At 38.0% G+C, this 16,353-nt stretch overlaps 1 protein-coding gene across 3 annotated transcripts in view; it reads left to right on the top strand.

The window, feature by feature from the left end:
- sbm (L-type amino acid transporter sobremesa) overlaps positions 1-15,765 on the top strand; it is a 98,879-nt gene extending 83,114 nt beyond the window's left edge. For all 3 annotated transcript variants that reach the window (XM_019043103.2, XM_072299786.1, XM_019043102.2), the window contains exons 7-12: positions 105-228; positions 2,339-2,442; positions 3,100-3,196; positions 4,716-4,865; positions 12,039-12,207; positions 12,834-15,765. In XM_019043103.2, coding sequence (XP_018898648.2) covers positions 105-228; positions 2,339-2,442; positions 3,100-3,196; positions 4,716-4,865; positions 12,039-12,207; positions 12,834-12,898 — 709 coding nt within the window. In that variant the 3' untranslated portion in view covers positions 12,899-15,765. The remainder of the gene's footprint in view (positions 1-104; positions 229-2,338; positions 2,443-3,099; positions 3,197-4,715; positions 4,866-12,038; positions 12,208-12,833) is intronic.
- The last annotated feature ends 588 nt before the right edge of the window (positions 15,766-16,353 follow it).

Raw genomic sequence — 16,353 nt, 5'->3', positions numbered from 1 at the left:
CGTTTTTGGAAAAAAAGAGCATAATCCAATGGTTGAGAACTAACGCTCTTTATTCAAGGTCCGATTACTTCTGAGAAACTAACAGTACTTGAAATGCATTGCAGGAATGTTCCTCGGTCAATCATGATCAGCATACCTCTGGTAACAATCTGTTATGTTTTAATAAACCTCTCTTATCTGGCTGTGATGTCACCTGCTGAAATGGTTGAGTCGGAAGCGGTCGCAGTGGTGAGTCTCTTTTTTTCTATTCCTGAGTATTTTTCTTTCCATACTTCAGAATTTAGAATTATAAGAATGTGGAACACTTTTCAAGCTGTTACTTTTCGTCTTACTCCTACGTAAGAAAAACTACTACGCCCTTAGAACAAAAGTGAAAAATAGATGGTTAGAAACAGATAGATTTACAGAAGTACAAAAAAATTCCCTCCAAATATTCGCGGGAATTTGGAAATAAATATCAAAATTTTCTTGATCCGACAATTGAGAAAAATAACCAAAAGCTGTCAAAAAAGTGCCTTAAAATTTGAAGGACAGCAATTTTTCCTCTTTACAGATTCCCATCGCTCCGAACAATTTTTTGTCGTAGCGAAATTTTCTTAGTAACAAGTGGTGCCAACGAACATAAGAAGTTCGATGATAGTAAGAAAATAATAGAAGCAGACAATTTTTTTAAAAGGGTTTGCATTTTAAAGGATCTTGTTATAGAGAGAAAGAGGTGCTGTAGTAATATTTCAAATTTTTGAAAATAGCTAAGATTTTCCTAGGATTCCATGCCTATCCAGAATCCTGCATTCAATATAGGTACCTACTTCTCAGTCAATGCACTCAATGGCTCTTATCGCTCGAACTCAGAAATACTTTGGATGCAGAAGTTTGGCAACCTTTTTTTCTCAAAAATCGCCAAAAAATGTAGGTAAAGAGGTTCATCAAATAATTACGAGATTAAAGATGAGGATTTATTTTCTAACAGTCAGCTACGAGAGAGAAAAAGAGAGAAAAAAGGGTTGACTTCCTCAGGCTTATACTCCTTTAGCATGTTCGGATGAGAATTGAAACCCGTTACCTACCCCTAAAACTTCCAGAAGTGGTAATGACCTGCTTATTGTTTTATGAATTGTTTTTGATGAGACTAGAGTTAAAAATGAGATTGTATTATGCAGGGAACTCAGAATTTAAAACTGCCACAGACTCTTATTATATGCCTCGCGAAATTACAAATACAGAAGTTCATCTGAGGTCATTTAATAGTTTGCATTGCTTCATCTTCTCGGTATTTTATAATAAATTGTCTAGTAACAACAAAATCAATACTTACGGTACAACCTCACCATTCAAAGATTTTTGAAACTGCGCTGTGGAACTCAAATATTAAGTAATGAGTTTTTCCATTTTTGGTAGGTATGGAAGTATCAAAAACCTTCAAAATTTTAACTTAAAATAGAAGAGTTAGGGAGAAGCTTCCAAAAAATACATGGAAAAGTCAAGAAATCAAAGCTGCTATGATGCATGTTTGAAGGATTCATTGTTTGATTACATTGCCCTGCTGTGCAATTTGGTGTTTGGTAATTTCCATTGGTTCCAGGTTGCGCATAGCGTGTGATCCCCACGTCAAAATTCTTGATGTCCTTTTTTAACTTTTATAAAATCTATCTTGCTCTTAGCACCCAATTCTTCTGTGAAATGTACTATGGTGAAGAAGTGGGGTGACGGATCTCTACCGAAAGAGCAAAGGTTCGGATCACAAAATGATTTATTTTTCCTAACTCTCTGTACGGTTATAATCAAGTTTCCGATTTTGAATATAATTTAAGTGTCAAGTAATTTTACTTAAAATTATCTGAAACCAAAGTATTCAGGTCATGAATTTTGTATAGCTCTTGCTTTTAACTCAGTCTTTGGTGTCCCATACAAAAACTTTATCTGAGAAATTTAATCAATGAGACTACTTTTATAAAAGGTGAATAATATGTAGGTGCGTAACAGGGACCACTGAAAACGTATGTGTGTGTTTGTATAAGAGGGAGACAGAGATCGGTAAATTAAAAATGGAGGAATTTTGTGGAATTAAACCCATACGATTTCCTTTGTCTTGGTCTTTTTAGCTCGTATCAATAATGTTCGGTTTTTAGTCTATTCTAATATGGAAATTTAAAATTCTTACTACGAACAACTCCCTCTGGTCCTCTCTAAGAATGGTAATGGAAGCGTAAAATTTCGTTAGGTAATTAGTTGTTCACTTCAAATTATCTCACACAATGTTTCTCTATCTTAGTCCCTCTTGACTCTTTGAGTGAGTAGAGAACTTTCTTATTGACATTCATTTTCTTCAATTTTTCAGACTTTTGGAAATCGAATCCTTGGGCTAATGGCATGGTTAATGCCGCTGTCGGTGACCATATCAACCTTTGGTTCAGCAAACGGAACGTTGTTTGCTGCTGGTCGGTAAGTATTTTTCTCATTCTTAGTCCTCTAGTAAAACACCGGCTGTTTAGCTCTAAGAGACATGAGCTAAAAACCGTGCACAAGACAAAACTAGAGACGATGCTAAGAACGATTTACAGAAAAATCAGATACGTCTTGGCTCATGATCCAACCATTGACAATCTGAAAACAGACAATAAAATTAAGTGTTGAAATAATAAGTCAAACCTGATGGATTACATATCAGGGTTTTAGTAATTTTCAGCCCCTTTCTGGTTTCATTTAATTGCCTTTTCCCTTCCTTACATTATCACAGGCTGTTTTGTAACATTGTTCTAGCTTGCGTTCCATAAGTGGATCCCGACATTTCCGAAGGGGGAGCGTATGGGCGGACTCCCCCCGAAAACTTTCGAAATTTTAAAGCATTTAATATGCAGCTTGAGTCAATTTCGTTATGAGTAATTACCAAATGTAAGCGTTCCTCCTGCCTCTTTCCTTCGTTCCTATCCTTCTTTCTTTCTTCCCGTTTTCCTCCTCCTTATTTTCGGGCGTACGAGAATCCACCTATGTTATTCTTCAAGAATTACGAAAGGAGCCAGCAGAGAGGTATGAATTAACAACAATTTTTGATGTTATAATGAAGAAAATCTTAAATACCAGTTTTTTGCTTGTCTCCAGGTTGTGTTTTGCAGCGAGCCGTGAAGGACACCTATTAGATATTTTGTCTTATGTCCACGTCAGGCGACTGACTCCTGCTCCGGGACTAATATTCCACGTAAGTAGTCTCATTTGAACTACATTTTGCGATTCGGAACTGCAATTTCTGGATCATCTGTAAAAACACTTACGTGCCTGAGGAAACCAAGAGTACATACTTGGTTCCTGAAATTAACCAGAAATTGTAGATCTAAATTGCAAAAGGCAGTCCAGTCAAAGGTTATTAGCATACACCTAGGAAACAAGAAGATAGCTCGATTGCAAAGTTTGATAATTTTGAAGGGGCCGTTTTGCCACTTTCACCATTTTCGAATTTTAAATTCGATATTTACTTCAAAAAATACCCCCTAGCATCAAGTTCCACAAAAATTATTCAAACAAGCATCACTTATATAAGGATTAGTAGGACTCTACTCAGGAGTAAACGATACCAGTCAAGTTACATACGTTAGTGAGCCTTCATTTTCGTTTGATACTGTGCAATACTTCTGTGGCTGAATAGTTGCTCAGAGCGCCTTCTACAGTATAGCTTCGACTTCTTGGCAGAGTATCACGATTACCGCTGAAATGTCACTCTAGCGCGTGCGCAGTTACACATTTTCTCATTACTGACGGTGAAGTAAAAATGTTCATACCACTATTTGCAACGTGGCAAGTTTTTCATTGCCTATTTTAAGTGGTGAAACCTAAATGAACGCTTTATAATCTGCCGTGATTATTCCTAAAATGGATAAAAACTATTTCTTTACCGTTTCATTCAAGTCTGTTCGTACGCTTCCATTAAATAGAAAAAAGTAAGTATAAGTAGGAGCCTTCGAACGGACAAAAACTGATCTAAAATGTATAGCCATTGAAGTGAACGGGCCCAAATAGTTGAAAAAGTGTCGGATCAAACTGATTAACGACCAGTGTTAGTATCAGCTCGCTTATATACTGTTGCGACTATGATATAAAGATTATGAGCTTTGAGTTTATTCCTCCGAATGGTCAAACATGAAAATAAAAAAGAAAGGGAAAAAAAAAAAAAAAAAAAAAAAACGAAAAATACATGCGTAGATTAACAAGCAGTTTCAACCCTAAAAGGTGAGGAGCGAAATTAGCCGAAAATACATCGAGTGTTGAGCTGTAAGTCACATTTAGGGAAAAACATTAGTTAGTATTAGTTTCAATCTTAATGAATTCGCACAAGCGCAAAACTGAAAGACATATCAATGACGAAACACTCAAACCACGTATCTCTGTTTGCGATATTGCAAACTTTGTGTCATACCTTATTTTTTTAATAGTAAACAACCCAGGGTCAATTCTTTAAGAATTTCATGATTTTTCTTCTCTGTGCGAAGAAAATTCTGTAAAATTTCAAGAAATGACACTGATTTGGCCTCCGCCAAAAAAATAAAACGAAAGGAGATTTTTAAACATCCCAAACGAGGTATGTCGTTTGGTAGTTTCACCGTCGATATGAGCTGTAGACTCTATAAAATTGACGTGGTCCTGCAAGCTTACGGAATATTACGGAAATTTCATATTTTTTACTTGATTTTTGTTTATGAATTATATTTTATGATCTGTTTCAGTCAATTATTGCCATTGCCATGGTCATGTCGGGTACAATCAACTCACTTATCGACTTCTTCAGTTTCACGGCGTGGATTTTCTACGGTGGCTCAATGCTTGCTGTTATTGTCATGCGCTATACTAGACCTAACTTCCCGAGACCCTACAAAGTAATCAATTTCACAATGTTCTATTTTTAAATTGCTACTTGATTGAAAACTTCAAATTACGTGTACAACAAACAGCTGAGAGTCTAAGAAACGCCTGGGTCAATGGGTCATCCAATAGTTTAAAATGCATTTAAAGAGTAACTACTCATAGGCGGATTCGAGAGGGGGGTCCAGGCGGCGTACGTCCCACCCCTTGTTCGCCCGAAAAAAAGGAGGAAAAAGAAGGGGGAAAATAGATAAAAGGAAGGAACGGAGGAAAGAAGAAAGAAGGACGCTTATATTTGGTAATTTTTCATGACAAAGTTGAGTCAATCTGCATGTTTAATGCTTTAAAATTTTGAATATTTCTTGGAGGAGCCCCCGGACCCACTTCCGCCCCTTTCCTCGTTCAAAGGGCCTGGATCCGCCTATGTTACTACTTGTGTAGTCAAATATTTAAAAATTGCATTTCCTGCATTATATTTTACCTCAGCGTCCTTAGAGTATCACTTTTCCAAACAACTGAAGTTTTTACAGGTTGTCCTTGCCAAATTTTTCTGCGTTTATTTAATTGTTTTTTCGATGGGAACAAGAACTGCAGCCATCGGTTCTTTCATAGAAAATGTTTGTGGAATATAGTAACAATTACCCCATTACGGGTAATTAGAGAGTTCAGTATGGATAGACAAAGACCCTCTGATAACGCTACCATGTGCTCAGTCTGCCTTATTTCAGCACATCGAGCTAGTCAGTAGAGATTTTTCGGCAGGGCTGATTTTTCTATTTACATTGAAGGGCTGCGATAGGATTGCGCGAATGCACCCTTTTTTACTTCTTTTGGAGATGCATCGGATTGCGCGAATTTTTCTGGTATTAAAAACTCACTTTTTTGCGCAAATATTCAAAATTCAACGAGGAAGTGATAATCCGGCAATCTTGGTAGTTTGTGGTAAATAACTATACCGTGGAAGACTGTTCATTCCTTCCTCACTTACGGGAATGTCTCTCTTCGATGGACAGCTCCTGCAGCACGAATGACCCAGAAGCTTTCATTTACATCCAAAAAGTGAACTAGGGGCCTGTGGCTGTTACGCGGCCACCAACCACTGAAAAAGACTTCACTTTTAATATTGGAGAACAACCATGTTCAAATTTCTTAGTGATGAATGGATTTAAAACTCGATGGGTGCACCCGAAAGAAAGCGTATATGTATCTCTGATTGCAACGTGCACCACTGTTAAAAGAGCTACACCCAGTTTTTCTGACAATTTTACTGCGAATTTATTTAAGTGATCTCAAATAAAAGTATCAACAATTTCGACGCGATGTTTTTGTTCGTTCTATTTTCTTTTAATGGAACAAAACAAAATTAAATATAATCCGAGTTTCTGAATCATCACAGTGAGGATACATATTTTCCCTTAAATTATGGTTAAAAACTGGAGCAGAATGTCAAGAATGATATTGCGCAGTCCTACAGCATTCCCACAGCCTTGTAGGCTCTAATATGCGTTTCACGCCAACTGACCGACTGCACCGCGATTGGCGCAATGCGAGAAGTATCCATGCAGTCTTGTAGGCGCTAATATGGGCCTCGCGCCGACCGCTCTGTTTGGCGCAATGCGTGCAGTATTCCCTCAGTCTCACAGGCGCTAATCTATACTAATAAAGCAGACTTCACGTTGATTGACTCACTCACTAACTGACTCACTCACTCACGTATCAGCGGATCTCGTGAACGGGAGGCCGTGTGACCCTGAGATTCCGCACTGGGATCCCTCTCTACCCCGAGGCGCCGGATAAGGGAGGATTTCGCGATCCGCCCGCCGGTTCGCGGGATATCGCGGTCCGCGTGTGTCGATTTTCCCGTAAGGACAACGGGTGCGAGAGAGAGTGCGAGCGAGATGGAGCGATTTCCGCGGCTCGCGCTGGAAGACAGCTGATAAATTTTACGTGTGTTCTTCTGGTACGCGCAACGGGTGCGAGGAAGATGGAAGGAGTTAAGCGTCCAACGAGTGCGAGGAAGATGGAACGAGTTCGGCGTCGCGCTGTTGGAAACGCCGCGCCATGATTGTTGCGAGCTCCGACTCGTGCATCCGTTGCCGGGTTACTCTCTCAGGGATGTGAAAATCTGGAAAATCTGTCTATGCATCGGCATAGAATAAAGAGACTAACGTAGTCTCTTCATTCTATGGCATTGGTTCGCGATTTTCGCGATTGGTTCGCGCATTTGTTCGAGTTTTCTTCCGTTTTTTTTTGCAAGATTAGTGAAAAATGTGCTCCGCGGAACCTTCCGTTTCGTTTTGTTTGTTTTTTTTTTTTGAAAAAATTTACTTGCTCAAGTTCGAAGTAAAAAAATTGTTGTGATTTAGTCTTCACGTCGCCTGGGGTTACTTTTTGTTACTTTTATCTTCTGTTTTGAAATGATTAAGGCAAATTCTCGGGAAATTTTGAGAGAAGCTGTTGCTTGGCTTCAAAAATAAAATAAATAAACCAAAATGGAACATAAAGACGGTGTGCAACGCTTCAATCGGAGGAGAAGCGGGGTTTTCGCGCGCATTTCATCAATATTTGACTCCGATCGTGGAGGGCGCTCTTGATACAACTATTTCACCACGGAAGATGTCCACATTGCCGCTTGCTAGATTGAAGGCGTTCTATACTGTGATGACGGCTCGGTCACACTGCGCAGTGCGCCTGCAGACGCGGTGCTGACAGCGGAGCAAAATTAGAACATCGCTTCGACATTCTTCACCTGCTTTCTGTTTCTATCATAGTTTAACCAAAACACATGAGTCTTACTTGCAAAATTTTAAATCATCGCTAATGCTCTTTTTTTTTTTTTTTTTTTTTTTTTTTTTTTCTTTTTTTATTTCAAAACATTAAATCTTATACAGGGAAACCGATGGTTACATCCCATATGGTTCTCGTGAAATTAAGATTGGATTCTTCCAATTCGTCACTTTTAACAAGCAGAATTGAAGCGAGCAACTATTTGAACTCCGGAGTGGGTATGTGGTATCATACAAAATTGAAGGAAAATCATACGTTTTCGCCCATCTCAAGTAACAGATGTTTATGAGTTTTATGCGCACATTTACGTAATCTTAATTGAGTCAGAGATTCGCGTGTATGCCACGATATTGATGTGAATAACGCGCAATTGTAATGATTATAAAAATTCGCTAGGAACACGACGTATTTGCCGTGATACCGTGGTGATTATCGTGTAATTTCTAATTTGTTTTACAAAATCCCAGGAAAAATCAAGTTTTCTCCGCGATGTAGATGACAAACCCGCCATTGCTGTGAATTAAACGAAACCGCTGGTTAAATCCCGTAATTATTTCGCGGCTGAAACTCACCAGCTAACTTCAATTAAACATTGAACTGACAAAAGTAACAAATCTTTATGAAAATAACCAACTTTTGATTGGGAATTTTTTATTATTATAATTATCATGTGAGCTTATTGCAGAACAGACCAAAATAGCAGCATACTACTAATATCAACTTTTTAATCAAACCAGTGCGTCTCGCCAATTTTGAAATAGTAGATAATAATTCAGAAACACAATTAGTAACTGATCACTAATCACAGTGATTGCTGATGGTGGGGTTTTCCTGTGCGTAGCACGGGTTTCCTGCTAGTCTATACTAATAAAGCAGACTTCACGTTGATTGACTCACTCACTGACTGACTGACTCACTCACGTATCAGCGGATCTCGTGAACGGGAGGCCGTGTGACCCTGAGATTCCGCACTGGGATCCCTCTCTACCCCGAGGCGCCGGATAAGGGAGGATTTCGCGATCCGCCCGCCGGTTCGCGGGATATCGTGGTCCGCGTGGGTCGATTTTTCCGTAAGGACAACTGGTGCGAGAGAGAGTGCGAGCGAGATGGAGCGATTTCCGCGTTTCGCGCTGAAAGACAGCTGATAAATTTTACGTGTGTTCTTCTGGTACGCGCAACGGGTGCGAGGAAGATGGAAGGAGTTAAGCGTCCAACGAGTGCGAGGAAGATGGAACGAGTTCGGCGTCGCGCTGTTGGAAACGCCGCGCCATGATTGTTGCGAGCTCCGACTCGTGCATCCGTTGCCGGTGGTACTCTCTCAGGGATGTGAAAATCTGGAAAATCTGTCTATGCATCGGCATAGAATAAAGAGACTAACGTAGTCTCTTCATTCTATGGCATTGGTTCGCGATTTTCGCGATTGGTTCGCGCATTTGTTCGAGTTTTCTTCCGTTTTTTTTGCAAGATTAGTGAAAAATGTGCTCCGCGGAACCTTCCGTTTCGTTTTGTTTGTTTTTTTTTTTTTGAAAAAATTTACTTGCTCAAGTTCGAAGTAAAAAAATTGTTGTGATTTAGTCTTCACGTCGCCTGGGGTTACTTTTTGTTACTTTTATCTTCTGTTTTGAAATGATTAAGGCAAATTCTCGGGAAATTTTGAGAGAAGCTGTTGCTTGGCTTCAAAAATAAAATAAATAAATCAAAATGGAACATAAAGACGGTGTGCAACGCTTCAATCGGAGGAGAAGCGGGGGTTTCGCGCGCATTTCATCAATATTTGACTCCGATCGTGGAGGGCGCTCTTGATACAACTATTTCACCACGGAAGATGTCCAAATTGCCGCTTGCTAGATTGAAGGCGTTCTATACTGTGATGACGGCTCGGTCACACTGCGCAGTGCGCCTGCAGACGCGGTGCTGACAGCGGAGCAAAACTAGAACATCGCTTCGACATTCTTCACCTGCTTTCTGTTTCTATCATAGTTTAACCAAAACACATGAGTCTTACTTGCAAAATTTTAAATCATCGCTAATGCTCTTTTTTTTTTTTTTTTTTTTTTTTTTTTTTTTTTTTTATTTCAAAACATTAAATCTTATATAGGGAAACCGATGGTTACATCCCATATGGTTCTCGTGAAATTAAGATTGGATTCTTCCAATTCGTCACTTTTAACAAGCAGAATTGAAGCGAGCAACTATTTGAACTCCGGAGTGGGTATGTGGTATCATACAAAATTGAAGGAAAATCATACGTTTTCGCCCATCTCAAGTAACAGATGTTTATGAGTTTCATGCGCACATTTACGTAATCTTAATTGAGTCAGAGATTCGCGTGTATGCCACGATATTGATGTGAATAACGCGCAATTGTAATGATCTATAAAAATTCGCTAGGAACACGACGTATTTGCCGTGATACCGTGGTGATTATCGTGTAATTTCTAATTTGTTTTACAAAATCCCAGGAAAAATCAAGTTTTCTCCGCGATGTAGATGACAAACCCGCCATTGCTGTGAATTAAACGAAACCGCTGGTTAAATCCCGTAATTATTTCGCGGCTGAAACTCACCAGCTAACTTCAATTAAACATTGAACTGACAAAAGTAACAAATCTTTATGAAAATAACCAACTTTTGATTGGGAATTTTTGATTATTATAATTATCATGTGAGCTTATTGCAGAACAGACCAAAATAGCAGCATACTACTAATATCAACTTTTTAATCAAACCAGTGCGTCTCGCCAATTTTGAAATAGTAGATAATAATTCAGAAACACAATTAGTAACTGATCACTAATCACAGTGATTGCTGATGGTGGGGTTTTCCTGTGCGTAGCACGGGTTTCCTGCTAGTATATGCTTAACGCCGCGCCGCGGCGCGGCCGCACTGTGTTTGTAGCGATTAATTGAACTCGCGCTCAAATAATAATCGCGGCTTGCGGCATCGAATAATAGAGCCTCAATGGCCCATGCTATGTTTAGACGTCGTATAAGCATTCCAACGTTGCCTCGTTTTTCCCGATCAAATACTTCTTCCGAGAAAAGTTAGTAAAGTTCTTCATACCCACGACTATTATTTAATCTTTTCACTTCATTTATCATCAGAAGGTAAGACATCGATGACTGTTCAACAAACCAACCTAAGCTAGCGTCAACACAAAAATGCGTTTATTTTCGAAATGTTTCCTGTCTTGCCAAACTTCTACCCTAAATTAACGTCATTAAATTCGCGCATTCCTGTAGCAGATGTTACGGTATTCGCGCAATCCTCATATTTTTTCTTAGACCTTTCGCGCAATCTTGGATTACCGCATTGAACACTCCAGTAATGAGTTTCTTATTTACATAACAAAAAAATTGGAAACTATATATTACTCCGCAGAAAACTGTAAGAAGCCATAGCTTCGTAGTACAGTGAGGTGATTCAGGAAAAAACTGTCGGTCTCGGATTTTGGTTCGTGTAAAGGGAGTGTAAAAGGGTCCGGGTACGCAGTTCCGCACCCCCCAGTGGCGTGCGGTCCGGATAAGCAAGGCAAGCACTGCTTGCCCGAAGATTTCAAACGAAAGAAGAAAATTACACCTATTTCATGTTGAACATTTTAGCAAATATAATTTATAAAAGGTGTTCAGTAAGTAAATTGCATTAAAAACAGAAAAAGAGAGAGACAGAAATACGTGTAGAGCCACAGCAGTGGGAAAGCGGCAGGGCGGATGGAGGTGGCGCAGCGCGCTGCGCGGCCCGAACACGGGCCAACCCATGCGTTGGAGAATCGCTTGCGATCAGCTGACTTCTCCGGAGCAAATGCCCTAAAATTCTATAAAATTTCGCTCACTTGGATCTAATTGCTGATGAATTAGACAATTCTGAATCATGTTTTAAATGCAGAAAGCTAATTTTTGGGGAAATTTAAGTAACTCAAAAAATTCTTAAAGCAAAATTAGGAGTTAAGAGCATGGAGCCGTCCTCCAATGATCAATAACATTCGAAACAAGTTGAGTAAACGAAATCATAAGGAAGAGAGAAAGAAATAAAGCCACAGTTTTTCAAGACGTTCCGTCAGATTTCATCCGAAATACAGAGCATATAAAGTAAAATTTTAAGAATTTTCTAGGGAGGCTAGGGGGAGGAGGAAGGGAAAGAGACTACGTTAACCCCCCCCCCCCCCCCCGGATGGCGAACGCTACAGCTTGCCCTGTCACTGAACCCACCGCACGCCACTGGCACCCCCTAAAAATAATCCGATCGTGCCCAATTATTGCACATTCCTACTTTGGTATTATGTTTTCTAGATTTGACTTCAACTAAAACAAAGACAGATTGGAAGAAAACTGATAAATGATTAAGTCATGTGACTACAACTTCTCAACTAATTATTAACAGCGTTTATTTTTACTTTCAGGTTCCAATTATCATACCATGGACGGTGCTTTTGATTTCTCTGTATTTAATAGTAGCTCCTATTATCGACTCTCCGCAGATCGAGTACCTGTATGCATCATTTTTCATCTTTGCAGGCCTTCTAGTCTACGTTCCATTTGTTCACTACAAGGTCAACTGCAAATGCATGGGTGAGTTGAAAACTATTTACACAGTGAAAACATTTATATTTTGGGAAACAACTAGGGTGAAAATTGATCTCGACACAAAGAAGAGGCTGAGAATCCTCCCCCCCCCCCCCCCAAAAAAAAAAAAGATAAAATAACAGCTATTCGGTTTTCAACTCTTGTAGAATAATATGAATTTTGCACACATGAAAAATTAATCGAACATTTTAACAACATTTTGATCAGTATGTTATGTTGAACTTTTTGCAAAAGCCCAGCACGCTGCAGAAAATTGCGGCAGTCGCCTGGGAAATTGCGGGAGCCAAGAGCAATCTTAACCGATAGATATTTTTGCCGATCAAATTATTGAAGAGGAAATTTTCTCCAGCGTCTGCAGCCAAATTTGTTGAAATTCGAAAGAAGTCTTTTTAATCTAATTAGCAACCGAAAGGGTTTTTTTCTTGTTTTACTCTTGAACTCGGCTCTCCAATAGAATATCTTAGCTCAGTTTCATGAGAATCTTTCAGACCCTCTTTTACCGTTGGACGTGAGACCTCTTTTCTCTTAAATCTCCTCATTTATAGCACTTCTAAACTTCATTTCAAATTGAACTTGAGGCATTTTTAATATTTTTTCCACCCTCTTTACAGAGAAATTCACCGTTTTTTGTCAACTATTGCTGGAAGTTGCGCCGACGAACATCACCTATGATTGACATCCGTCAGTGTTGTTGAAGAAGCAATGTTTTGCAAATAATAATATCACATATCTTTCAGCAACAATGCTCCGGCGCCGTATGAATTTAGCAGTTAAGTTCTTTACCTATTTTTTACTAATACTTTATTTTTCAACAAAAAGAGCTCCTTTTAAAGGAGACATAAATAAAATCTCATTGTGGAAATGCTCTAGTTATAAGGCAATCTAATTGTAAAGGTTTGAGATGGCTAGGGATCGTAGGTATAACCATGATATTTACTTTATAATGTTAAATTATTATAATAAAATCCAAAGAAATATCCTGCCCGGCAAGTGATTGCAGAAAGGGTTGCAAAAAGGTTGTCCCGATACTGAGGCCTAACGAAGGGCCACTGCAACGTTTTCGTAACTTTTTGGCCTTTTCAGGTGGGATGTAAGATCACATTGAAATTCTTTTCCAAATTATTTTGACGCGGAAAGATAAAAAATAAAAGTACTGGGGCACCATTGGAGAGGGTCCCCATGCAAAACTGACTCAATAAAATTTCAACATAATGATCTAATCAATCCTTCGTATTGGTATCTAATCAAACGAAAACACCATGTATTTAACATTCGTTATCAAATGAGAAGAATTTTGAAAATGACCGTAACTTGCCATACCCGTTTATTCTCCCTGTAGCTTCCTGGAGCATCAGCTCGTGATTATCGCTTTCTTTAGACTGTCATTCAAATGCTTGTACCTAACAAAAGTGATTCTGAAAAGTTTGTGTATCCAGGCTGAGGTGTTATCACTCTTAATATTTGCTCATGCGTTTAATTTTTGAGGAGAACAAAACTTAGAATCGCTGCATGAAGTTTAAAGAGAATATTCCTTGAAGATAAGTTGCACAAACCTCTGTTCCGTTACAATGATTGGTCGGCCTTCGAATGCACCACCTAAAAAGTCGGATACAAAATCTTTACTTAAACTCAAAAATAAATTCACTTTCTATCCAACCGACCAAAAAAGGGATACACTGGTACTAAGACTTAATTGAAAATCCCTGTTTGGGTATTCCTTTCGTTTAATAAATGCATTTTGTTTCTATTATACCCTTAATATCATTGAGCTCAAATAATTTTGATCCCTAGCTGCAACAGATCAATTATTTTTATAATGTAGGTAGATAATATGTTGTTTATAGATTGTTATAACATTATCTTTGTTATTGTTGTTGATCCCCATTTCCTTGTGTTTCCGAAATTGATCTTCTTTTTTTTATGCACTTCTTTACATATTTGTTCATTTCATATTTTTTATAGGATTTTTCTCCTTCGATTTGGTATTGGAATGTAGACTCAAAATTATGAATCCTTTACAAATGCTCAAAAACCAATTTCTTTAAATTTGAGTACACAGGTCCAAGTCATTTTTCTGTATAAAAAACTCTGGGGATATGATTGTTAGTTTTAATGTAATTTCTAGTGCTGAGTCCGATTATGAATTCAGTTTTGCCCATCCATTACCGGGAAGATTTAATTTTCCTGGAAAAGCTCGTCTATTAAAAAAATATCATTTTTTGAGATATTGGTGGGTTTAGGGAAAAATTAAGGTCATTTTTAGACTCTGCACTAAAAGTCATGTAAGATTTAATTACATAATCCACAGCGATTTTTTAGATGCAGATCTGTGTTATTTTATGGCTTACCCATTCAGATTAAATTCACCGCCACTTTTTTCAAAATTATGGGCAGGCTTTATTTCGGAAATATTAGGCAGTTGTGATTCCAAAAATCATTGTACAAACATTTTTTGGCAGTGGTAAGGTGAATCAAAGCATTATTTTGGTTATTGCCAGGCATTTCTCTATTCAGCACGATTTCTGAAAAGGAAAACTGGATCCACATGAAGTTAGTGCTTGCCCTAATAATATGATTATGAAAAAATTTTGAGGTCAAAGACTTCAAAATCAAACTAGAGCGAGGGACACACAGTTGTTATAGATCTTGCAGCTTGAAAGAGGCATTAATTTACGATCAGGTGAAAGGTAATTCTTTTGTTATGTGGCAAAATGTTGTAATTATTTTGTTGATATGTCAAAAAGTAGTGGTCCTTTCCCAGTAATAGCTTAAGTTTTTTACCTTCAGTAAGAAACTTAGCTTAGTAAGAAGCTTTCACCCGAGAATATAGTCTGCTGTAATTTGTTTGTCTATCGTAGCATTTTCCATTCAGTAATGAGATGTCATGCTGCTTGATGAGAATAAAGCTATTCTAAGAAATAATCTAATGATACCACTCTTTCTAGAGTCATTAAGCTTTGTTATTGATTTGTCAAACAAAAATTAGAATTGATCTCAACTACATCCCCATCAATACTTTAGATTGCAATTTTTAAATTTTTTCTTTCCAATAAAACATTACTTATTACTCAGAAAATCTCACGGAGTAAATGCACAACAATTGAATTCATCAATATTTTCATACTTTTCTTCCCTCTCCTCTTTTCCAGAGAACAATTAATATGCATGCCTAATTCATTTTGTCAATTTAGGACTTGTTTTGAGATCAACTTCTTGCCTAAGGGTCAAAATTCAAAAAATAAAATTAAAAATAATTATAAAAATAAATGTCACTTGAAAAGGAAAATCTGACGGAGTAAGGCATGGGACCTGTCCTGTGGTGTGGGAGCATGATGAAAAATATAGGATGTATTTTATATTTTTTTACCTGAAACGTGTATGACCAAAAATCACTTTTATTTTTTTATAAGAGTCTGCATTAATAGAAGAAACTTATCTCAAGCGTACTCGCATTCCAGTGTTTTACCTATCGATTGCTCCAGCTAAACCTGTCATTATGTAATAACAATTGAATTCAATAAATGTCCTGATGAGAAAAAAAAATGGTGTTGTTTTTAATACATTTTTATCCCCTTTAAATGTGATCTTCTCCCACTGGTTTTTATCCGATGAAATCTGGCAATGTTGGAAGATTCTTACGTGCAAAAGTGCAGCAAATGCTATTGCAGTCTCCTCTGCTATCTGACCAACAGTTTTTGTTGACATTTTCTCTGAATTTTATTTCATGATTTTATAATATGCACCGAAAATTGCAAGGAAAATTAAAAATTATTAAACCGTCAACACATAGTATAACACAACTATCGGAGACGTAGCATTGGAGATTCCTGTCTATTTTCGACTGAAGCCTTCGGCATGTTTTTCGAAAAGATTACAGCATCTTAGTGCTCCATGTTAGATTTGTGGTCTACCCTAAAAAAATGAGGGCGAACTTCCAGTCTATGAAATCGACGAATCGGTTTATACTTCTTTGTGGGTTGAATAAAAACCATAGATCGAGATGAGCGTATATTGTGTATTTTCCGAATAGATAAACTACTCGAACTATTCCGATAGGTGTGTTGCCTATTGAGTTAATTAAAGGTGATCCTCAAGAGGACGGCATTTCTGGATTGATTCGCACATGAAGGG

This window comes from Bemisia tabaci, chromosome 4 (genome assembly GCF_918797505.1).
Source record: "Bemisia tabaci chromosome 4, PGI_BMITA_v3".
Lineage (NCBI taxonomy): Eukaryota > Metazoa > Arthropoda > Insecta > Hemiptera > Aleyrodidae > Bemisia > Bemisia tabaci.
Note: the sequence above shows the minus strand (reverse complement) of the source record. Positions and strands in the feature narration are given on the sequence as shown.